The sequence below is a fragment of the Myiozetetes cayanensis genome, unplaced genomic scaffold, assembly GCF_022539395.1.
Source record: "Myiozetetes cayanensis isolate MyiCay16 unplaced genomic scaffold, myiCay2020 scf3, whole genome shotgun sequence".
NCBI lineage: Eukaryota > Metazoa > Chordata > Aves > Passeriformes > Tyrannidae > Myiozetetes > Myiozetetes cayanensis.
In genome coordinates, this window is record NW_026087521.1 from 33,450,129 (window position 1) to 33,474,461 (window position 24,333).

At 41.5% G+C, this 24,333-nt stretch overlaps 1 protein-coding gene across 4 annotated transcripts in view; it reads left to right on the plus strand.

Annotated features, from left to right (window-relative positions):
- Window positions 1-24,333, plus strand: part of RASSF3 (Ras association domain family member 3) — a 105,062-nt gene that overhangs the window by 71,551 nt on the left and 9,178 nt on the right. The window contains exon 1 of one of the 4 annotated variants that reach the window (XM_050325365.1): window positions 16,531-16,611. The exons of the other annotated variants lie outside the window; for them this stretch is intronic. Coding sequence (XP_050181322.1) covers window positions 16,534-16,611 — 78 coding nt within the window. The 5' untranslated portion in view covers window positions 16,531-16,533. Of the gene's footprint in view, window positions 1-16,530; window positions 16,612-24,333 lie in introns of those variants that run through there. 4 annotated transcript variants of the gene reach the window in all.

Genomic DNA, 24,333 nt, shown 5'->3' on the forward strand with positions numbered 1-24,333 from the left:
ATGGAGGAATGCGCAGATGGGGAAACTGACAGGGAGGGTGGGACCTCATGAGGCTGGGCTTAACTTGTGGAGCTGAGTTTTGGGAGGGAAAGTCTCGGTTGATGGTGCAGTGAAGACGTGCTTTAGAGTGTTCAGACAGAATTCTTAACTGGGCAGAGGGACAGAGATGCTGCAGGTAAGCAGAAGGTGGAAAAGTCTGGGCTTTTTGGCTTTGTATGATTTAAGTTTGGGGTTTTTTTGTTTTGTTTGTGGTTTTGGTTTTTTTTTTCTAAATGAGTAATGCTTCTGAAAAGTAATAAGGATAAAGCAGTAGAACTTGTTGATTGGAAAAAATGATTTGTGCCTTAGTATCTGACAGAAAGTAGAGGAGCAAATAGGATTGCAACATAAACCTTGTATTTACTTGCAGGTTCTTGATTTTCAAAATACATTTTGTGTTTGTGTATTTCTAGCTCTTTGTATTTTCTGTGGCTTTAGAATTTTCCCTTAATTGTTCCCTGTAACAGGTTTAACAGGCCAGCTCATCCATTTAGAGAATAAAGTTGAGGGCATTACTTTAAACATTAAAATGTATTTTAAATGTTATACCACACCAAAAGGTAACTGTAGTCTTTCCTGTGCTTAGACCAACTTCAGTTTCTAACTAGGAGAAGACTTTTCCAATGCAAGTGTGAGCCTGTTAATGGAAATCTAGTCTCGGTCCTTTGCTTCTTGCCTTGCTTTCAAGTTTTGAGGGAAGGTTGGAAGGGATTTATTAATCTGTCTAAATGTATCATCAATATCTATTTTCATGCCACTTCATAAACAGTTTCACAGTTGCCTGTGGTAATCATTGCCATAATCAACCTTGTGCAATGATTTTACTTTGTTGTCCTGGGCTTTATTGGTTATGGCATGAACAATTACTTCTGTTTTCACAAGTGTAAACATAGGCAGCTTTTTGGAACTGTAACTACTCGTGAGGAAGAAATTTCTTTTACTGGATGGAAGACATAGAGAAATGCAGGTGAAAAAGAGGCAACAGTAAGGGAAGGGGCAGCTGCTCTCGGCAGGAGACCTTACTCTGCTGGTGGACCACTGGAAGAAGAGAAGACTGGTCTGTGCACTCCTCCTGGCTTTCTTTATTCAGAAAATGGCAACATTTGAGCATTTTGACTTTGGACTATTCAGAAATTTAATGTGCTTGTTCCAAAGAGGGAGAACATCACCTGATAAGGTTCTGGACAAACTGGAAGGCATCACCACTATTCTTTTTTTTCTCTCTTTTTTCTTCTCCCCCACAAGACTGACTATGACAAATAGTACAGGACTCAGAGGAGGCACTAGTATTGTCAGGATCATGGTAAATAGCATGTGTATGCTGTTAATGTAAGAAAAGTACAAAGTTTAAAAAATACATAAAATGATGCCTCATTATATGGCAGGTTAGATTTGGTTTTTTACCTTGGTTGTTTTTATTCTGTGAGACACAAAACATTCCTTCCCTTCCTTTTTCTCCTAGATCTTTCTTTTATGAATGTGTGAATCTGCTTCAGGTACTTCGTTAAAACTAACAAGGAAAAAGAATGGATGGCGACCAGTGCACTGGGGAGCAACAGCAGGGGCAAAAGGACTAAAACCTGACTGACGTTACCGAGACCTAAAAGCATTTTGCAGTTGGAAGGCCCTTAGGTGAATGCAATGCAGTGGGATGCTGAGAAATCTGTGTAAACTCAGATTTATGCACAATGAATTTTGGTTCTACCAGTTAGTAATGATTTTTAGGAGTTAATTGTAAAGTCCTTTGTATTTTATTAAGAGCTGAAAAAGGAAGCAGTGACCATCAGCAGCCATCTGATGGAAGAGTGTGTGTGTGTCTAGCCCTTTGGAGACATGGCATGTCCTAGTCAGGGCGAGGAGACCAGGGGACATTGCATGGCCTCTGTATCTTCCTTCTTCCCTGGCTCAAAGCTTTTCTCTGTGTAGCACCTATGTGAAGAAGTAGAACGTCTGCCCTGAACAAAAGGCTGATGGGAGCAGATGTAAGAACCCCTTGGGTGCTCCAGCCCACCTGTGGCTGCAGCTGAGTCTTCCTCCTAACAGGCTGTTCCTCCATGCCAGTGCAGTGTGCTAGCTTTAACAACTGCAGAGGTTGGGACAGGGGGTTCCTGCCACAGCCTTGGGGAAAAGGCCACTCTATCTGCTTTCCAGAGAGCTCCACCATGAGCTGGATGGGGGTTGAGGCACCTGAGTGACCGCACTGCCTGGAAGGAAGGGGCAAGCCCTAGGGTCAGCCTGTCTGCAGGTGAAGGACACTGGATTGGGAGGAGGTTGTGAGCCCTGTAGTTTGAGAGCTCAGTGCTTTCTGGTTACCGCTGTGGGAAGCTGGATAAGCCAGCATGCTGGCCCCCTTCTCCTAAGCAAGAGGAATCCAGAGAGCTGAACAGCAAGGAGAAGGATGGCTCAGGGAGCTCCTCCTGGGAACTACAGCAGAGCTTTGCATGGGCACTGGGTGCTGTGGGTAACCTCAGTGGGGTTGGTGGCCCCGTGGAGGTGGTGGTGTATGTTGCAGCAGTGCAGGTGTTGGGTTGGTGAAAGCTCTTCAATGAGTTTGTGCTATACAGTGATGCTTATGAGAGCAGCTTATCTATGAGGAAAGAGGTGGAGGGTTTTTTTTTGTCATCTTTTCTTCCACTGCCTGTTTTATTTTTTTATATGTCAGGAATGGCTGGACTGGCATTATGCTGATGCTATCAACTTAACTTTTGTGTGTTCTTTTAAACCACTTCCTTTGTGGCTGTGATGCCTGAAGAGGTTCACAAAACAATTCCTTGCATGCAAATGCTTTTCTGATGATTTTTATCAATACCACTTACCAGACATCTGTTAATCAAGCCTATTTATCAGCTCTGGTATGTTGGGCAGTAATTATTTGTAAATCCCTCCTTTTTGCACCTTGAAGTTAGAGGATGGTTACTGATAGTGGACAGGTGATTAAAATACTTGTGCATGCTGAAGTTCAGTAACCAGAGCCTAATACCAGTCCATTGACTTCCTTTGCAGGATTAAGTAGATAGAGTTTATATAGTTTGATAGTGAAGTTGAAGCTTCTGTTGTCAGAGTGTGACTGTGCTGGAAATCAAACTGACTTTCTCCAGCAGGCTTCGGGATGCTGTCTGTTCTCCAGAGAACTTGTTTGAAAATAAATGTAGAAAGCAGAATTTTTTTTCCTGAGTTAACACAACAGATAAATGAAGTATAAACTAAATGTAACAGTATTTAAAATTTGGGTGTTGACATGCAGTGATATTGTGTAAAAGTGGGTGAGAGACTGAAATTTGTAAAACTGCTGTCCACTAATTGCACTTTTGTATTGCATGTTTACCAGTAAAAAGAAAAAAAATGCATAATTTAATTTTTGCTAGACAGGCAAACACAGACCAGTTGCGTGGAAGTGTTTGCTCTGGCACCCTTCATTGCTTGTGAGAGTCTTTGCTTATGACCTGAATTCTGGGAAGGTGTCCAAGCCCTATGCAGGCTGAAGTGCTTATCTCTTAGATTTTTTTTTCTTATTCCTTTGCACAACAGAGTACACAGACCTACTTAGCTAATGCAGACCTACTTAGCAAATGCCCATGCAATTATAGCTTCATGTCCCATTTCAAATTCTCCTTCTGCCTACAAAGGCTATGCATTTAAAGCTCTCCTTTCAAGGATGTCTTGTTCTTCAGTTGGTTTGTTCTTCTGCCTTAAACATTGATGGTGTCTTTCTTTTTTTTTTTGGTTAGGTTAAAAACATTGTGTTAATCTTATGGCTTGTTTTCAAGGTGACCTGTCATCTTATATTCATCTCTGGAGGAAAAATTAATTCTCAGAGCAAAATAAGTTGTCTTCTGTTTTTATTTGAATAGCTGCATAGTTTACATAAGTGCATGAAGAAATTTTGCTTTGTGCTTTTGCATCCATGTTACTGATGTAACAGTAGTCTCTTCCGAGAAGCTGCTACAAGACTGGTGTTTCTGAAGCTTGCCCCTTTTCACTGCTGTGAGAGTTATGTTGGCATAACAGATCTGTAGCGTTCGTGCAGAGCCCTCAGCTGGTGTCTGGGGAGGCTGAAAGGTCTTCGTGCATGCACAAGTGGTGGTAGAAAGACGAGTGGGTTTGTGCTGTCTCTCAATGTGTGGAACTGCTTCAACATCAGTTGTTGGTGTGGAAGAGGTATAACTTGACACAAAACTTTTCCTGACTTGCTGCTTGTGGTAGAATTTCAAAACTGTTGATTTTTAGCTCTATTTCCTGCAAAAGTGACATTGCAATCTTTCCATTCCCTCTCCTAAGCTTAGATATGATGTTGACTAGATCTCACAGAGAGCTGGAAACACGCAGGTGTTGTAGCTTCTACAGATATTTACCTAAGCTGTAAGCAGAGAAACCTTGCTGGTGCTGTAGCCAAAAGAAGGGCAGCAGTGGGAGCAGATGCAGTTTGAGGCATCAGGGAAACTGCTTAAAAGAGAACTGTATAGTTCATACAAGGGAGAACTTCAGTCTCAGCTTTGCACTTTGGAGGCAACCGTGTAAAAGTCTCGTGCAGTTTAGTTTACAAGTAAGCTGTATAGCAAGAGTGTGGCAAAATGGTCTTTATTAGTTCCTTTGCATGCCAACTACTCGGGAGTTTCTTGTTGCTCTTTCAAAGGCTGCTGGTAGAATTTTCAGTATTAAGCGGAGCTGTCTCTGACCTTGGGTCATTTGAGTCAGAAAATGTTTTGAGAACAGCTTTGCTTTTTTAGAGCAAAGGATGACCTGGAAGTTTTGAAAAGTTGGGTAAATAAGTCTGTGTTTGTATGGCCTGCAGCAGCCTGGACTCTTTATGGCAGGGAATATAACAGGAACATTGTTGAACATGTCTGTCCTGGGTTTCCCTCTCTTGGTTGGCGGCACCCTGTGAGCGTTCCATGTAGGGAAGGGAAATGTGTGGTGTCCGTGGCTGCTGACTGCGGCTGTGATGTTGTCAGTTCTGTGCGTTTATCTGGAGAAGAGTCAGTGTGTTTATTCTCTTACACAGTTCTTTGGCATAGTTCAATTCTTGCCCTAGACACTGCAGGCGCTGTCTAGTTAGAGAAGGCAATCTACTTTTGTCTCAAAACAGTGGAGAGCTGTGAATACTCCCAGCAAAGGAGACTTGGCATTACCTTTTCCCTGGACTTCTGTGTATTTATTGCAGTACAGAGGTTATCCCATTACTCTCTTTCCATTTGGAGTGGCAGATACTCGAGCTTCCTTCCCATCCCCCAGTTTTGCGTCTCTTCTGGGATGAAGTGCTGCAGGACTTCCTTCAAAGGGCTTTTTTAGCTGTGAAGCTCCTGGGCTAGCTGTCCTCAGCAGCAGACCTGTTCTGGATTCTGCAAGGATTAGGAATGCCTGCTTTCCCCATATCATTTCTATCACAAGACATGGGTAAAAATGGACAGATGCATCTTTAACAAATTTATAAACCTCAAAGGATTTGGCTTTCTTTTAAAGCAGGCATCTGGCTTTCCATCCTGTGCTTTGGCTTCATTCATTACTTGAAAATCACTATGTGCTCCATCCCCTGACTCACCTTTTGCCAGGGTGTTGGACATGATTTCCAATGATGAATGGGATTTAGGAATGGTTTTAAAAGTGACTTGTTTCTGTAGAATGAATTTTCTTGAATAGCTTAATCTGTTATTGGTACTCTAAAGAACTCTAAGAGATTGAAGGGCTCTTCAGCAGTCTGGTTTCCTCCAGTTGAAGCAAACCCTGGAAAATCTTTTATTAGGAAAAACAAATCAAATATGTCTTAATCATATCTGTGTTTTAGAATAAAGCAAAGGGAATGGCATGTCTTGCTCTTTTCAATTCTTTGACCTGAATAAGTTTTTCATTTTTGTTTTGGTTTGTTTGTTTTTGTTTGGGGTTTTTTTGTGGGTTTTTTTGGTGTATGTGTTTGGGTTTTTTTTAACCCAGCATTTGATGTAAGAGGGACAAGGCTGAGAATTTTGTGATTTATAAGCAAAGTGTTCTTCCATTTGATGCAGACTTTTGTATTTTGAAAGGAAAAAAAATTCATTTTGCAGTTTATGTGTGACGTAGGATTTAGCCATATGTTATATGCATTACATGTCAGAGCAGAGGATGCTATAATTTCTTATCCTCTTTGCTGCTTTTATCATTTCCATCTTTGGAAAACAGCATTCCTTTTGAGTTCTGTATTATTGTAAGTAGCTGATTATAGCTGGATCATGCAAATGACTGTCCTTAGCAGCAAGTGGATAGGAAACATATTGAAGTCTTGCCTTACTTGTAAATGTACTCTGGGATGTCAGGAAACTGAGAGGCTGTTGAGGAAAACTGGAGTATTTGTAGTTTCAGTAAAAATACCTCAGAGCAGGAAAGTGGTTTTGAATAAAATAATAGAACACTCAAGTTTATCATTTGGCTAAATTTCAGTATCTTCTTCATGTCTGCCTTTTATAGATAATGCTTCCTTTCCCATTGAGAAAGTGTTGCTTCATTGTCACATCTTGCAACTGCATAACGTGACTTTAATTCTTTAAAGAAAGATGGTTCATCCTGCAGGGTGGATTATAAGCAAGGGATTTAAAGCCAAATCATGAAGTACAGTAGGAAACTTTTAAACATTAAGTCTGATTAGAAATATTAATAAAGGAAACACTTCTGAATGCAGAAGGAGTGTGACATTTGCAGTTCTGTAATTTTAAAATAGTTTCTGGATAAACCTTTCCCATTACTTGTTTTCAGAAGCAGTTGTTTTTAATATTAATAGTCAACCACTGGACATGTGAGATTTGCATTTAAATTAATTAAATGTATATGTTTTTAAGTGAGTGTGTGAAAGTTTTGGGATGCATGAAACTTATCTCGGTGACCTTGCAGTATTTTAAAGGGCACATGGTGATTTGCGTCATTTCAAGTAGCATTTTCCCATACTAATTCTCTTCACTGCAGGCCCTGAGTCAAAATTTGAATGGTGCTTTATCTAATAAACCTCACAGCTGTCCCTTGCTGGAGAGCTGACAGTTCATTCTGGATGCAGAGGAAATGTATCATCTGACTGAAGAAGTATTATGGTCCAGACTGGGCAAAACCGCACAGGTGTGATTCTGCTCTGGTGCAGAGGAAACTTACTAGGTTGTCCATTAGTTCCCAGTCAAAAAAAAACCTCACCTGGGGATGGGTGGTTTGCCAAGTTGGAAGACACATAGTGAATTTCTACAGCTGTCTGTTGTCTGCTTAGGTGTGCCTAATGGCTGCAGTATTAAAAGCTCTGCAGTTTGGGCTTGCAAATCTGGACGAGGATTGCCCATGGACGGGGCTGTTGTGGTTGATGTAGTCGTTCATTATTATTTTGTACTCTTGGGCTGTCTCCTGTTGATAAGACAAGCAGCTGCAGTCCTGGTGACTGCTGTACTTTGCTACTAGAGCTGCTCTTTAAGGCCTTTGATCTCTCTGAAGTTAAGAATAAGTAAAAATAGGAAGGAAAAAAACCCCAAACTGTGTATATAGTCAATTTGTTGCAATTTTTCAAATAGCTGCAGTGATGGTGAACAAATCTTTCAAAACCCATGTTAATATGTCTGAAGTCTGGATTTCTTTATGGATCTAATGGGTGTACATCCTTTGATTTAAACTTTCACATACTGAGTTTTTGCCGTGCTGATTTGCTCAGATAGCATTTTGAACTCTTCTCCAGTGGGTAGGGGGAGGAAGACAGTTCAAAGCGCAGCAATGTAAAGTATTCCAGTGAAGAATCTTCCAGTGAAGAATGCCATTGTAGGGCATCTGATCTCCAGTTTTGCATGGAAGTGCCCTTAGTTTCTTGCTTTTAAGAAGCAACCAACCCAAACCCTAGAAACCTTATTATAGGGCACTTGGCGCACACAGTGTGAGTGGGTCAGGAAGTTGTTGACTGAGTGGAACAACTGCTGAAGAAAAATCTTAAGACACTGTGTGCTGCCTCCTGTACTGCTTGCACCTTGTTTTGATAGCTCAGCTTTTCTTTTAAAGTTAGTTTCCTTACGGGTGAGACGAGTTTCCCTCACCAAAGGTTTGAATAAATGCTGAGAGCCAGGGAGGAGGCGAGACTTCACAGCTGTAGAGAAGGGGACCCCATTTGTCCTTGAGAGCAGCAAGCTGTTGGGTTGTGGTCACACCTAGGAAAATCTAACACTCATGTTTGATGTTTGACCAAGTCTGGGTGATAATGCTGTAGTGTTTGCTTTCTAGAGCAAATAAAAGCCATTAGGAATATGGTATGACATAAATTGGTGACTCTGTTGCCCAGTGTAACATTGGTTCCATCTATCCCTCACTTAAGCTGATACAGCGTTTGATGGGGATGTATTATGTGAGATCAGGGAGCTCCAGTACAATTACTCATCTAGGAAAAAAGAGGCAGTTGGGGCTGTTTGAGTACATGTGCCAGGAGAAAAGAATATATCTCTGGAGCCTCAACCTTGCCAGTCAAGATGCCTGGGATGTGAGAGGGCTGACGGGTGTGGAGAGTTTTGCAATGTGTGGTCTAGAATCCTGCACTGTAGCTCTTTACATGTGTTGCAGAGATGCCTTGGTGTTTGAGGAGGAGCTGACTGAGGTTCAGCAGAGCTTAGACAGTGGCTCAGTACCAGCCATATCAGAGCACAGAGACAGCTTGAGTGTGGGTTTTTTTGCATCAAACTGTTCACTGCTTGTGCTTTGCTTCTCCTCATTGTCCTCCCAAGTCCCTACAATAGAAGATGAACTAGGCAATGTTGTTTTTTTAATAAATCCCTTTCTTTAATGGTGGTTTTAAAGTGACATTCTACACCATGTAGTGCCACCTACTGCTTGTAAGTCTTCAGCATTAAGAAAATACATGGTAGCTTCAAGTTTGAATTACTTGCTGTTAGGAAATCTTAAATTGAATGCACAGGGTTCAAGTATGTCTGTCTTCTGGAGATGTCTAATGAAGAGTATCTTTAATCCAGAAGTACCTTCCACTTCTAGTCTGAATTGAAATTATAACACATAACTAATAGGTTCTTCAAAGCTTTTGTTGTCTCATAGACAGCTCTTGTTGTTGAATTGAGAAGTATCTGTATGACCTGGATCACTGAGCATTTATACTGGGATTCACTATAAATGGCTTCCCAACTGCTTCCCTGAAGTGTTTCCTCCCTGGGCTTAGGGGCTGTGGTGGTGTGACTTTACTAGAAGACAGTGTTGTTTGTCATGTTGAACCACTGCCATGTCCAAAGAGCACCCTGATGCTGAGGCATTTGCGGTGCTGGGAAATGCTTGTCATCTAGGAGAGATGACTGTGTTTGCCTTCCACTTACACCAGTGGCTTTGATGTATTCTTGATTCCTCTTCCCTAACCCTAATTTAGCTGGGTTGTTTTGCTCCCTGTGATGATTTCTGCTCATGCATCTCTTGGATGCAGCAGGACTCCCTTTTCTATCATGGCATGAGCCTTCCCTGCTCTTTTCCAAGCTGTTGTACTGACTCAGCCTGGGTGGGTGTCTGCAGCCCGAGCCTGTGATCTCCTCCCTGCTCTGCTACTTACTGTTTCTTTGATCTCTGGTACCTCCTAGAGCCATTTCTTTCTCTGGTCCGATAACGCAGCTACTTACCTGCTCTCCGTGCAGGTACTTGCAACCCTGAGTATTTGTTCTCTCTAGATGCTTTGTTTCTGTTAAATGCCAGTGTTTCTGTTTTAATCCCTATGGGATAGGTCAGATGATCATCTACACTTTCTTCCTAACCCACTCTAATGTGGGACAACCAGATAATTTATGTTCATGAAGTCTGTGGCTTTCAGAACTCTGTGTAGGAGGCCACTGTGTTTTTTCAACCAGATGTATTTGCAGGAGCCTTCACTCCCCGTGTCAGTTCAGCCACATCATAGGCGGAGACACCTGCACTTGGGCTTCCTGGCTTCCCCACATCTGCTCTGAGGAGGTGGGCGCAGAGCCAATTGCTCTGTGGGTGGCTATGAGAAGTCCTTCAGATGGTAAAGACAAAATGTGACAGGAGAAGCCTCTCCTGCTGGGAGGCTGTCAAAGGGACTTCCCTTCCTGCTGTGGGAGTGGAAGGGTATTATGAATTTGTCATCCGTGTCTTTCTGTAGCTGCCATGACTGGGATAGGTTTTCAGTTTACCCTGGTACTATATATTACCCTTCTGATCTGCTGGCAGCTGCCTGGAGCAGCACTATCCTGCTGTGTAGCTTGCTCTTTGTGTTAGGAAAAGTTCATGTTCTGGTACCTCTCTATGCATGGCTCAGCCCAAGGGTTTTCTGACAGAAAGTTGTAAAATCAGAGCAGTAGCAGTATTTACAAAGTGTTGAGGGAAACTCACTGACTTCAGATAAAATGGAAGATACTTATCTTCTAATTCCTTGGGATGTAGTGTGTTGATGATACTCAGGGCAGGATTCTCTGAATCTGACGAGAGGGGCCAGTGTGAGGAGCAGCGTGCCTCAGGGGACTGTACGGTTTAAAATACACCTGCGCTATAAATGGCAACAGATGGTGGTGGAATTCTTTGAGGTGGATTTTTATTCAAACAACTCTCCCCGTACCAGCCTCCTTAACAATGCAGGTTTCTGGAAAAGGTGTGAAAATGGAAAAGGGAAGTTTGGCTTTGGTTTTTGTTTTGCAGCTTCAAGGGAAACACTGTAGGACCTTAAGATTCTTTTTTTTCTGTGGTGCCAGACATAACTTGTTTGGCTCTTACCTGTACCACTCTGTATTACTCAGATGAGGGAAATATAAACAAGTGTACAAGTGGGGTTTTGTGGTGTTTCTGTGTATTTTTAATATATACAATATATGTTGAATTGGCCAAGGGGTGCCTGGCACTCGAGGTTTGGTCCCCCCAATACTGAGGAACAAAGAAACTGCCCTGTTAGTTTCCAGCTGATAATATTTCATTTATGCAGGGAGAGCATCCTGTTATGTTGGCTTCTGTGAAGTATCCAATTACTCCATGAAATGTGAATGCAGTCTTGAACTCTTGACCAGATACCCTATCTGCTCAGGCTTTATTATCTTTTTAAGTGGATTTGTTGTTGTTGTGTTTGTATTTACATTTATTTTTATTTAATGTCCTTTGCAGCAAGATGAATGGTAATTCAACTGATTTTTCAGTTGAATATACTTTAATTGGTATCCCTACTTAGATAAGCTCATCTGTAGTATGGGCTCAACTTCCCATGTTTCTCCTTATTTCTTTCTCTGCCTGTATTCAGGTAGAAATGGTGCCCTTTTTTTTTTTTTATTTTTCCCTTTAAATTTGTTTTGGTTCTTTATAGGAGGCTATTAATGCTTGCTGCAATTGAAAAGCAGATGTTATGAAATTGTCTCTGTCCTTGAATGTTGTAAACAGAGGGGATAATTCTTGGCTTTTCATTTTTCCCTGGCCAGATAGGTTAGTTCTCATGTGCCTTAAGTGTGTAGGATTTGCAGATCTCTCTTGACCTGTCAAAATGAAAGCCAGCTGTAACAATTTGATATCTGTCTAGTGGGTTGAAACAAGAGCTGGCTTCTCTACAGCTTAGCCTGGCATTCCAAATAGCAGGACTTCTGTGGGAGAGTGCAAGTTGCTTTGGGAAATTTTTCCTCCTCCCTCAACAGAGACCTTGAAACAGCTACTCTCTTTAATGCCTTCTGTATGTGTGATGGGTTGACTGCACTTTCTCCAGTCAGGGCAGCAAAAAACTTGTATTGCTTGCTTTCTCTGGGGGCTTCAAATAGAGCTCTGAAATAAGCTGAAGATGGTTTTGATACTGAAACACTGACTTCAGATTCAGGACTTGTGCTTGCAAATTGTTCATGTGACCTGAACAGGAGAGAGAGGAACATTAAACTTGAGCTAGCTCCCATCTTGTCAGGTGGGTGGACAATGGACTAACATGGTGCTGAGACAGAACAGAGGAGAGCATTAGTAACAAGAAGTCCTTGAGTGTCTTCATAGATACTTAATGAATCCTAGCTCTATGGTATTCCAATTCTGGATTGTGCTTTCTAGGTAATAAAATAATTCTTTTATAAATAGCCACTTAAAAGGATGTGTGTTTACTTTTAAAAACACTTGATAGCTAAGTCAAATTGTCTCTAGTTTGGAAAAGCTAGCATTATTATTCCTCTCTGTCTCCCTGGATTAGGTTGCAGCTTTTAATTACATTATTGGTTGTCGGCATCCCTCCCACAGACTCTTTGCCTTATCCAGCACACTAAATATATGGTACTAATCTTGATGAGTCTTCCTCCTTCTCCTTATTGTGGACTATGTGGTATAAGGTCATAAATTTCCTGCATGGTACTCAAAGCTTGCTTTAAGAGAAGAATTAATCAATTCAGCATGGATTTTTGTTTCCTATGATACTTCACAAATGTTTGTGAATGTACCTTCCAATAATAACAACATATTAACAAACAACTTCTTCCCTTCTACAAGTACACCACTACTCATGTTTCTGGCTTTAACTTAAAGCCCGTTTTGTGTTGGGGTTGAATTGGGTGATCCCTCGCTATTTCACCTCAGGCTCTGTGCAGGTCTCATCTGGCAGTCACCTTGGTTAACTAGGGCTTGGTTTGGGACTAGCTGTGTCTCTCTTGCACAGTGGTGATATTCCCATTCTGTATGGATGCTGAAACATAAGAAATGTGTGGATACCCGTATGAAGTCAAAAGCAAGGTCTGTCTGGACCAGTGTCCTACCTGGCAGTTGCTAATGGTATGTGCCAGGGCAGGAGTAGAGAAATGGGACAAATACACAGTGGTGTCCTAGCAGAACACTTCTAGTCTCCTTGATTTGTAGGCTAGGTTGTTTTCTCCTGTGAGTTATCTGGTTACTTTTGCATCCATGTACACTTGTAGCATCCCCAGAGTCCTGTGACACGGAATACTACAGATTCCACTTACAAAAACCACTCTTTCTTTGTACCCAGGTCTGTCTCTTGCTAGTGTCATTGGGGTAGGATTCAGCTCTGGACTAAAGCACCTTATATGCAGGTGTGTGAATGCAGATGTCTCTCTGATTGATGCTGGCAGCACAGCTGAGAGCAATTCCGCTCACCACCTGCCCTGTCTCCTGTTGCCATTTGATAGGTTGCAGGCATCCAGCTAAACTTCTGATACATCTGCCAGCCCTGTGCAGGCATCTTGGATGGGCTAGGTTTTCTCAGTATGGCATTTGGGTTTTTCTGGTGGAATTGGCTCCTCCTATTCTGCATCACCTGGTGTGAAACTTAAATTGTTCAAGTGTTTTGATCAGATTGGTGTGTTGTGTCCCATTCTGTCTCCCTCTTTGCTCCCTCCTCTGTGTAGTAAGAATTGTCTTCTGCTTCTGATCTGGTTAGATCTAGAGCTGCGACAGACTTCTGATCATACCTCATGTTGCAGAGAATGCACAGGTCCTGCACGTAATTGCTTTGCTTGAAGATGTGAATGTTCATGAATCAGCAAATCCTAATTACTGTCAGGTCTTAAGTCAGCTCCCCTAAAAGGAGAGAACCTGCCATTAGCAGTCATCTGTAGATATTTTTGTACTTTATACTCCTTTTCAGAGCGGGGGTGGAACCTGTTCTTGCCAAGACAAATTCAGTTGCAAGGTTCCTTCTGCTGTTTCTACCTCCTTTGTTGAGCTTGTTCCAGTTTCTGCAGCAAGAGGTCTTGCAGACCCAGCCTCACAGTTACAGTTGCTTGATGAAAATATTGTCACAGAACACCTAAAAATGCTCATGTTTGCAAGTGTGTGAGGAAAATCGTGCTATGTGGAGTGTGGAGAATAATATACTGATGGTTAACTATAAATGAATTAGTTTATTCTATGATTCTGTTTAATTATTGGTGAGAAAAAGTCTCAGGATGCTGCTCAAAAGCATAGATGCCTTTATTTGAAGAGTAGGTGGTCCTTGAATTGAGCAACAATTCTGAAACAGTGCTGAAAGCATCTCCTTCAGCCCATGGTCCTGGCTTGCTGTACCCATGCTAGCTTTCCCCGCTGGTTCCCTGTCATCCTCCTGGACTCCATAGCTTTCCCTTTGCAGTCACAACTGCTTCAGGGACAATCAGATGAATTTCTATTGTGGACTAACCCACTGTTTCCCTGTAGCTTATTCCTCTGCTGCAGTGGAGCAGTTCTGGCTGGAGTTTTGAGAGGGGGATAAATGTATTCTTCATATGTAATATTGTGAACCTTGGCTCAGCCTTTTTAGCATTTGCTGCAGTTGTGATGAACTAAAAAATAGCTGTTGCCATCTGCTGCAGTTTCAGTCAATATACGCTCATGTTCATAGGTAATGGTTTGTGTTTTTTTTTAAATAATCTGTTTGCAAGTTATTGTTGCAAATTTGACACCTAGATGTGTGCTGTATTTGTCTTCTGAAAGCATTTACAGTACCTTTCCCTAGCCTTTTTTCTGACTAAATGTACTTAAATTCATTACTTTGTTGTGTTCAAGTTCACAGGAATACTTATAGCCAGCACTTGCTCAGCACTTCACTTTCAGTGCGCACACAATTAAAGTCTCTTAGATTAAACCTCATTTTAAAACTGCATGTAGATTCCTGGCAAAATCTGAACTGGATCTTCATTGCTAGTTTGAGTGCTGGAGTGAAAAATACTGACTTTTCCCATTATCCAGCTGCAGAGACAGTAAATGGGAGGCCTCTTAAGGGGCCAGGTGTCCCTTGGCAGCATTTTGATGGCTCTTGTTTTTAATAAGCAAGCTGGAGATTGGGAGTTTCTAAGTCATGGATGTGGGGAGAGTCGCATTGTTATTTATAAATCTAATTGAGCATTGCTGTGCTCTTTTGGCTCCCCTTTCTTATGTTAATTCTTAGTTTATAATCTGCATTTGTTCAGTGCTTTTTTTTTACTTCAGAACTATGCAGTCACTTAAACAGCTTGGATCATGACAGCAAATATCAAGTGAGGGTTTGGAGGCAGAGAGAAATCATGTTCTGCAAACAGCTGTTGTGGTGGAGGGTGGCAGTAGCCCTTGCAGTGGGAGTACTCTTTCTGAACTGAAGCAGTCAGATCTGGAAGATCTTGTAATGTTAGAGAAGTTAATGTGAAGATCAGTGTTCTGTTGCCAGCATTCCTGATAACTTGGTATTTCAAAACGTCCTGTTAAACAGATATATGGGGCTCACTGTAAACTGAAACGCTAGAGTGCTGAGGTTATGAGTGCAGGGATAATGTTTCCTTGTTCTGTGTAATGTTTAGAAAGGGTTTTCTAAGCCTACTGTTTACAGCTGATTTGCAGAATATTCCCAGGAATCTCCAGTTGTGCTGGCAAATTGTTCTCTTAACCAGTAGTAGTTCGCAAAGAGATCGCAGAGGGAGTAGGAGTGCAGGTTATGAGAGCAGTCCTAATAAATACACAGGAGCATATTTTCCCCCAGTTCATGGGCAAGATGCCGCAAGGGGCTCGTATGCCAGTGCCTTCCAGGGGGGACCCTCTCTCCACCCACTACCTTTGAGAGTGTCACCAGGTAGAGCAGTCAGTCGGTCATCTGTCATCTAATTATACATAATATATAATTATTAACATACAGAAAAGAATCTGCTTCTGAGGTGAAAATTGTTCTGTTAACCCATTTTATTGACAACACCTGAATTAGCTAAAACAAGAGCATGACCCCCTGGCAGGATCACACCTGCCTGTTTAGGTGCACATGAATTCATTTCAAAGCACTTTGAAATTAGGTTGGGCTCAGGTGTCCGGTGTGGGCAGGAAAAGCAGATAGTGGTGGCTGATGGTCTCCTGAGATATACCATGCAGGAAAGGAAGGCAGCTCAGTGGGGTTAAATTCTGTTGGAAAAAATAGGTATTTCTTGCCCGGTTTCATTCTTTGCAGTTTGGGGCATGGAGCTGGGACGCTGGTGGCAGGAGGAGAGCATGGTGCAAGGTCTATGCAGTGCCTGCCCCCCTGCCAGATGCAGAGGGTGCTTTGGAAAGTCTCATCTCAGAGCAGGCTCCTTGGCTTTCCTGTGTATGGGCTGTGTGACCTGAACCACCTGTGTGGGAGGCTGCCTGGGAGCAGCTGTGCTTCATTTCTAGTATAATTTTGTGGCCATGTAAAACTGCTTAGGAGTACAAAGAGGGGAGAGCACTTTTGATCAGTGTCTTTCCTGAGTATAGCACTAAGCTTATTATGACTCAATAGGAATGTGGTATTTTCTGGTCTGGTTAAGCCCATAAGGTGTTTGAACATCTTGTTAATTTTTCAATAAGGTAAATTAGTAAGATTTACTACATTGAGAAATTGCAAACAAAATACAACTCACTAAAGCAAAACTAGGAGGTGTGGTGGCACCTCAAGTTGTACACCTCACAGCATTATCTTTTCTTAGGATCACTTGCATCCTTTGTAGTTTGCTTGTTTAGATTGCCTGTGCTCTTTTTCTGAAATGCTGAAAAGCTGTGGCTGGCTTCCTCCCACTTTGTGTAATAAAAACCATTTGATTAAAAGCAGTAGTAAGCTTCCTTTAGAGTCCTGTGTTTCCACACTTTGATGTTGCGATGCTATTTTTGCTGAAAACGTATCTTTTGTGCGTGGATGTGCATATGTGGGCATCAGTGTGTGTCACCTTAGCCTATGTAAGTAACTACACCGATTTTCATTAAAATGTACTACTTAATAAGTGCCTGCATGAATAATTCTACTGATTTCATTGGGACTTACTGCTGAATGGTCCTGATAATCAAGGGCCAGGCTCTGCTATCTTGAGAGAACGTTCTTAGGCTCAGGCGTGCCTTGTAGTTTATGTGCAAAGGTGACACTACTATGCTGCTGTAACTTTCAACATTCATAATGTGGGACAGAAGGGATTGTTTGGCTGCTAAATTAATGCCTTTTAAAACCCAGAAAACTGAATGGTTTCTCTGCACTGTTCTGTTGTCTGTGTGTCCAGGTCTGCTTCTTGTGTTACAATATACTGATGCATGGATGCTGCTTAGGAAAGAGCAGCGTGTTCCTCTACTGCTCCTGGTTGCTGTGCAATCAGGCATTACAGGATAACTTCTTACATGAACCTGTAGCATTTGTTAATTTGAAAAGTTTTTGGTATCACGTTATACAAAGGAGCTACTGATAGAAATTTGGCTGAATTTCAGTGTGCTGGCTAAATTGCTTGTACAGGTTTGGAACAGAAATAAAAACCCAAAACTTTAATTCATTACGTGTTTGGTAGAGGTGTGTAAAGCTGAGGCCCTTCACATGTGGGAAGTCCGCAGTTAGAAAGGTCTTGTTAGTGCATGTATATTATATGTGCTCAGTGGAAGAGTGGATGTGAACTGACTGCGATCTGTTTACAGGACTAATGCTTTTGTGTGCATCAGAAGTTCCAGATATGTTCCTAATTTTTCCAGCTCTTGAAAAGACTCCCCTTGACTATATAATTTTAAGGATGCATGTGTATATTTGTAAGCTAAGAATGGCTCCTAAGATTGATAAGCTTCTAATAAAATAAGATAGTGGTATAATTTAGTAACTTAAGTTTAATTTAATAGGTATAGGCAAATGCAGTGTTTCCAGTTGGGTGATGGTTTGTGTGGGTTTTAAAAAAACCTTTAATTTTGATCCCCTGACAAAATAGAGTTGAAATCAGGTTACTTGCTTTATTTTATCCTCTAAAATCACGGGTGCTTATTTTCCACTAAAGTACAGAAAATGTTAACAAAGTATTTCAGGTACTTTTATTAAAAATCAGTTTGTGAGTTTGCTTTGCAGAATTTGTTGTTCGTTTGAGAAAATTTTGATTGCTTAGCTGATGCTTGCCCATAAGGTGGTCCATCCTTTTTAATGTGTCCTGTCTTATGAGAGTGTTGTCTCGGAGGGTATTTATCTTTATTCTCCTTAACATTAACAAGGATAGGTTTTTTTAATGAGAAATTCTACCAGACTCTCTTCTGCTTCCACCTGAAATGAGTATCAGCTCTAACAGATCTCATACCTTCATGAGCTTCGTAATTACATTTCCTGAAGCAGAAGTCAGGCTTGAGGAAAGGTGGAGTAGGCAGCGCTTCCTTGTGCCTGTAACATCCTGCCCATAAAAGCAGGGAAATAGCTGTTTGGAAAGGAAAAAAGAACGACTTTTGAACTTTTTGTTATAAAGTCAACACCCATTTGCTGCTTAAGAACAAAGCATGTAATCTCTTTTCTCCCCTTCTCTGGTTTCCTGGTGGCTATTCTCCAGGATGGCAAAATAACTTGTGTTTGGAGTTGGGCCATAGCATCAGGTTATAAGCAAGCAAGCCCTGTTCTCCAGTGCAGCCTAATTGCTGGTCTCCTGACCTTTCCTCAGAAGGAGAGTTTGTTTATCCAGCTTTTCCAGTGGGATATTCATTAACCATGTTCTGAAGTCTTCTGTTCACACCTCCCTTGAATGCCTACCGGTTGTGACCTCCTACTTTGTTCTTCTCTCTCCACTGTTTCCTGCCAGCACTGATCTAACTAGGACTGGTATCACCCCACTCTTATTGATGCCATTAAAAAAAAAATAATGTCTGAGTGTAACAATTGTCCTGTAATTCTTAAGTGATTCACTACTACAGAATTGTCTGCCCTGGTACAGCAGTCGTGAGTTGATGAGGAGGGAGCAGCATGCTCAGATCAGCACTGAAGATGTTAATGGTGTAAACTGTCTGCTGACACATGGCACCAGGCTAGCACAGTGTTTGGGTAAGCTGGGACCTGTGCCTGAAGTGTCTTTTGCACTGAAGTTCTCTTATGCTGCAGACTTGGTTAATGCTTGTTTATGTATCTGTGGTGGTTTTTTAACCTGTACAAAAATAAAACCTTTGCTAATTCTTGACTTCTCAATTTGTTTATCCTGTTCTTTTTTACCTGTAAAAAGAAAAAAATTACCATGTTCATCCTAATTAAGAAAGGAGTCTGTTACTGGACTGTTGGATGGAGCATGTTGGATTCTTGCATTGCAGGGTCACATGCAAATACTGTGGCGTAATAACCCAGAGCCCTAATACCACTTCAGTGTTTGATCATGACTTGTATTAATAGCCTGGGTTCCAGGCCATACTTTACCTTCAAGATATACTAATTAGTTTTCAATACAGTACCTTGTATAAACTGGTTTCCTAACTGTTAAAAGCTTGGTTTTGTTGTACAGGTCACAGAGGCTGGTAATCCATTTTAGTTCGTTAAATCCCTTATGTACTAAAGTAGCCAGCAGATAAAACTCACACTTTGTGGAGAGCTGAAGGAGTTATGCTGTTTGTGATTTTTCTTATATCTAGTTTTACTGAAATGTGCAAAATTGAAACAGCTGTTGAATGTTTTTTAAATCATGCAATATATTTCTTTAAAAATATGTCATAATATGGAGGGGGAAAAATGTACAGATATGTGTAAAATCTGTAGTGTCTTTGCAGGCAAAATGTAATACTAAGGCTCAGTTACTATTATTTGTATAGTTGGTTTTCACTTTAAACAGATGACCATTTTTTTGAACTGGGTTGCATACCAATAGTTAAACTACCCACGTAGGGTATGATAGGGTTTGTAACTAGGGGTTTTCAGAGGTGAGGTCAGGATAAACTTAAATGGCATTTAAACAGCAATGTTAATGTCACTATCAAATAGTTTCCTTTTTCTAGCCTTCCTTTCACAGTGCCTGAATATGAACTGTGTTTGTATTGCCTCTGTTTGAAGGAAAATAATTTCTTAAAATGAATAAAGGGAAGTCACAGTTCTTAATGTTTCTCTGCTGCTTAAAAATATTCACCATGTAAACATCTGAGTGTTTACATCAGGGGAGTCAGCCTGGAGCCATAATGCTTTACTTTGTCATTCAGTGCTTTCATTAGCATACCTAGCTGCGGGGTGTGGTGGTACTTGGAAGAACTGAAAATAATCTGAAAGTAACTTATTACCTGTAATGCCTGTACCTTGTAAAATTATGATAAAATTATAAGCTGTGGTAGTTGCATGGGGATTTCTTTAACCACTATGGAAGAGCATTGGAAGGGAGACCTTTCACATTGCGTCACAGATAAAGGTAAAGGTTTTTCATAGACCTGTAGCATACAAGATGTGTAAAAAAGAGCACCTAAACTTTGGTGTACTTATAAGTTCTGATGCAGCTCTGGTCCCCACATCCCAAGAAGAGCTTACTGCAGTTAGTCATCCATCTGTAAAATGATTGAGAGGATGGAACAACTACCTTGGTACAGATTAAGGAGTTCAAAGCTCCTCACTTTGGAGAAGAAAAAAAGGAAGTGTGTGTGACTGTGGTTTACCAAATCACAAAGGTAATGTTGTAAGCTGAATGGGAAACTCGGGTTCACGAGGTCCTGCCATATTAGGATTAAGGGCACTCAGTGTGTTTAAGAGAAGTTATCTGTCTTAGTAGAAGATCAGCTTAAAGCAGATGGCAGTACTTCTTCACACTGCAGCCATGAATGTCTGGAACTTGCTGCCACAGGAAATGTAGAGACAGGCAGTGTTGGCAGGTTCAAAAAGGGTTTCTGTGCATGCATAGGCATCAGGCCCATAAATGGACACTAAACAGACTCGGAAGGGAGGTGCCCTCTGAATTCCTGCTACAACACTTGTGGATGCCAGAAGAGAGGCTGCAGAAAAGGCTCACGTGCCTGCTCGAAATAGCCTTTGTTTTTGTTGCTGTTGAAGGCAGAATATCAGAGTGTATGTACCATACCCCTCACCTGGGAGGGTGCCACTTCTCTTCCTCCCTCAGGAGGACATGGTGCAGTCTATTCTTGAACTCTCTCTGACTGTCAGGATAATTGTTTAAGACTCAGGTCAGCCAAACCTGCTTAGAAAAACAAAATGTTTTTCTAAAAAAGAGACTGCTTCCTTGCCCTTTGTGCCACTGTGGGAACTGGATCTTACTGAGTGCAGAAAGCAAAAGGTATTACAAGAAGATACAGAGTTTATTCTGCCCACATCCATAATGTTAGAAAAATTCCCCTTGCCCTGACCTAGAGAGCAACCTCACCCCATTCAGGAGGATGCAGACATGCTAAGGTGCAATGCTTGGAGCTGTTTGGATGTTAATGCTTCTCCCTGGCTACCCTGCCCCCATTTGGTCTTCTCCATACCTTTCTGGCTACTGGTGTCTCCGATTGGCTGTTTGTGGACGGATGTGACCAGTGTCTCTACCTGGGTTCCAGGTGAAGGAAGAGCACATATCCCAAGTGCAGGCTTGCCCCAGGGTGGAAGGAGAGATTGCTGTCACTGGCAAAGCTGCTCTGCTCTCAGAAGAGTTAGGATGAGGGAGAAGCAAGATGTTTGTTTCAAAATAGTTTAATTGCAAGGTTTCAATTTCTTTCTTTCTTGTGGGAGTGCTGGCAGGCTGTAGGAAAGAGAATGTTCTTGCTTGTAGAAGGAGCAACAGCTGATATCAGAATTCCCTTTCTCTATTTTCCTTCCTGTGTTCTTTGTTGGGCTTTCTTTGTTGTATGATAGCACCATTAGTTAAATCCCTTCTCTAATACAAACATGATATAAATAGGATGCACTAGCTGAAATTTTTATGGCTAAACAAGACTTTTTAAGCGTATATTAGGCTGCATTTCTCATTTGTCAAACCCTCAGTGCTGTATTTCAAAAATCATTCCTGGCCACAATTTATAGCAAGATCAGGGCACCTTCATTCATCTGACTGAATCATGGTCTCTGTATATGTGGGATAAATGTGTAAGCTGGAGATAGGAACTCTGATATGTCTTCAAAGTTGACTTGAGTTCTGAAGAACCAAAGACCTGTGAGATCTCTTATAAAAATACTTTATATGTGTTCCTGGTGAGTTTTAACTTTTCATCCATTATAATTTTCTTTTTCTTTCAAGCTGAAATACTAAGAGTATATTAGGAGGAGCTTGGTTCTCCATTCCTCAATAAATACCAATTTCTTGAAGTTTTGTGAAAATAAAATGTTGGATAGAAAAGAGAGACTTTCTTGTATCCCTCTATAAATGGAATACTGCAGTAGCAGCTTGGGAAGCCTTGCATCTGACTCAACTCAAGGACCCTGAGGAAATGGGCTTCATGGCTTTGGAGTTTCTTTGTGGAACTTTTCTCAGCCTCATCCCATAGCAGATTGCTAGCTGTTGAGTTTGTTAGCAGTTTCTTACTGCATGAAAGAATAGGGTTTGGCAGCAACCATGAGACTTGGCCTTTTTAATACAGTCCCTGATGTGATGCGATTCTTCTTTTTCGGGACCACAAGTTGATTTTCACTTCACTTTAATTGTAATTTGTGCAGTTTTAGTTGTGTTTCTTGAGGATTCATGCTGAGCTAGTCTCAGCTAGGGCTTTGCACTGAGTGTAAATGTTTGAAAGAGAGTGCTGCTTCTCTAAACATCTGCGCTACAATAAATGAGATGAGCATGGGGGGTGGAGGCGATAAAGAAAAAAACATTTTCTGCCCTTTTTGTTAAGAGGAAGCTCAACTGTGAAGAGGCATTGCATCATGAACTCTAATGAAAGACCAGCTATTCCCCTTGGGAAAATGAAAGCACTTGCCTCATTTCCCTCTTACTGGCAGCTGTTGCTGAGGAATTTCGTTTGAGAATAAATGCTGCTTTGGTTGACCTGAGAAGTGGCTTTTATACAAATGGCTTCCAGTGGTGTGCACTGTAAGTGCTGGGGAGGACAGCATGATTTTCGTAAAAGTTAGTGGCTTGGACTAGAATTAGTGTTTTGAACCTCATCTGTATGGATTCTAATGTATTTAACTATCTCCTTGAGATGAGCTTTTATCTTCCATATTTGTGCTGGGCAGAGGAAGTAGCAGATCACATGAGGAGCAGGGAAATGGAAGGAGACCAGGAGTTCTGATGGGGAAAACACTTACTTGGGCCTAGTAGAGACAGGGAAACATTGCAGACATTACTGAGAATACAATTTGTCAAAGTGATGAAAGAGTCACACTTAACTCAGCTTCAGTTCTATATATTTTATTTCATTTTTACAAAAATAGCATTGAAAAGTTTGTGCATTGTTTTATAGAGCAAGTTCATTGTTTAAACACCAGCACCCGGAAGGGTTGTTGTTAAGCCCAGCAATGTCTAGGTCTTGGCTGACAATTCACAGTGTGAACTGCTCGGCTGGTTGTGCTTATACTTCACTCTGCTGCTGTGACATATGCAAGGATCTGTGGTTAGGAAACTCATCACCAGACCTACCTTTTAAAGAAAGGCATTTCACGGTTCCCAGTATACAGGCACTATGAGGCCTGTGTGGGTGCTGGGCGTTTCGTAGGGAGCTGGAGATGAATCAGCTGCATCTGAGTCCGCCTAGAGATGAATCGCGCTCCCCTCGCACCTCAGCAGTGCAGCTGACTTCAAGAAGCTGTGCCAGGGCTGTGCCAAATCTCACTCCCAAAATGTCCGGGCTCCTTTGTTTAAAACAGCTGACTTTGGAGCGAGTAATGGCATTCCCTGTAGTCCCACCCTGAGCAGGTGTGGCTTCAACCACTTGGTGGCCATTTCAAGAGCCAGGTGTTAAAAGCACATTGTAAAGCATGGTAGAGATTAATTAATTACTGCTGTTACTCTGCTGTTGTATTGGATGACTCAAAGTCTTCATGAGTAACACATTTACCTGCTGGGATAACAAAGTGGAATTTAATCTGTTAGACAGAAGTAGATTAGCAGAGGATGACTTTTAGTGGGTCCTGTTATGAAGGACCTGTTATTTCCTATGGAAAATGAGTTTGCCAAGTCTTTCTCCACCTACCTAAGTATGCTGGTGGAAGAAGACTTGCATATTTTAACTTCTAACATGGCTAGACAAAGCTGTATGTCAAAATTTAAGTGCCAGTGTATACTGAGAGCAATTCAGCTCCAGGAAAGTCACAGGAAAAAAAACCTGTATAACATCTTGTTGGCGTCTCTTTGCATGTTGGTTAAGTATAACTGGGAAAATTAGAATATACAAGTGCTTCAAATCTGCATGTTCTGCTTAATAATACCCACTGAGAGCAGCTGACCCAGTGAATCATAGTGGGCTGAGTCTTTCTTGATCAAAATAAACGTAGTGAGGTGTTCTTTTGTTGGCTTTCACTTGACAGCAGTCATGTGGGACAGTAAACTGTGCGACAGCAGTGTGATTTTTCTGTAAGTGCTGGTGTCTAGCTAGGGAGGAGTTTGTGAGGAGTTTTTGTTTGCTTGGTTGAAGTTATGTGCCCTGAAGTGTGAGCAGTTGGAGTATTTTGAGCTTTTGTTTGGGAGCAGGAGGATATCTCCAGATTAATTAATGGAGATCGCAGGCTTAGGTTTCCAGTGGCCATCAAGCTGTTTCCTCTCCTGGGACACATGGCTTCACTGTTTGCTGTCA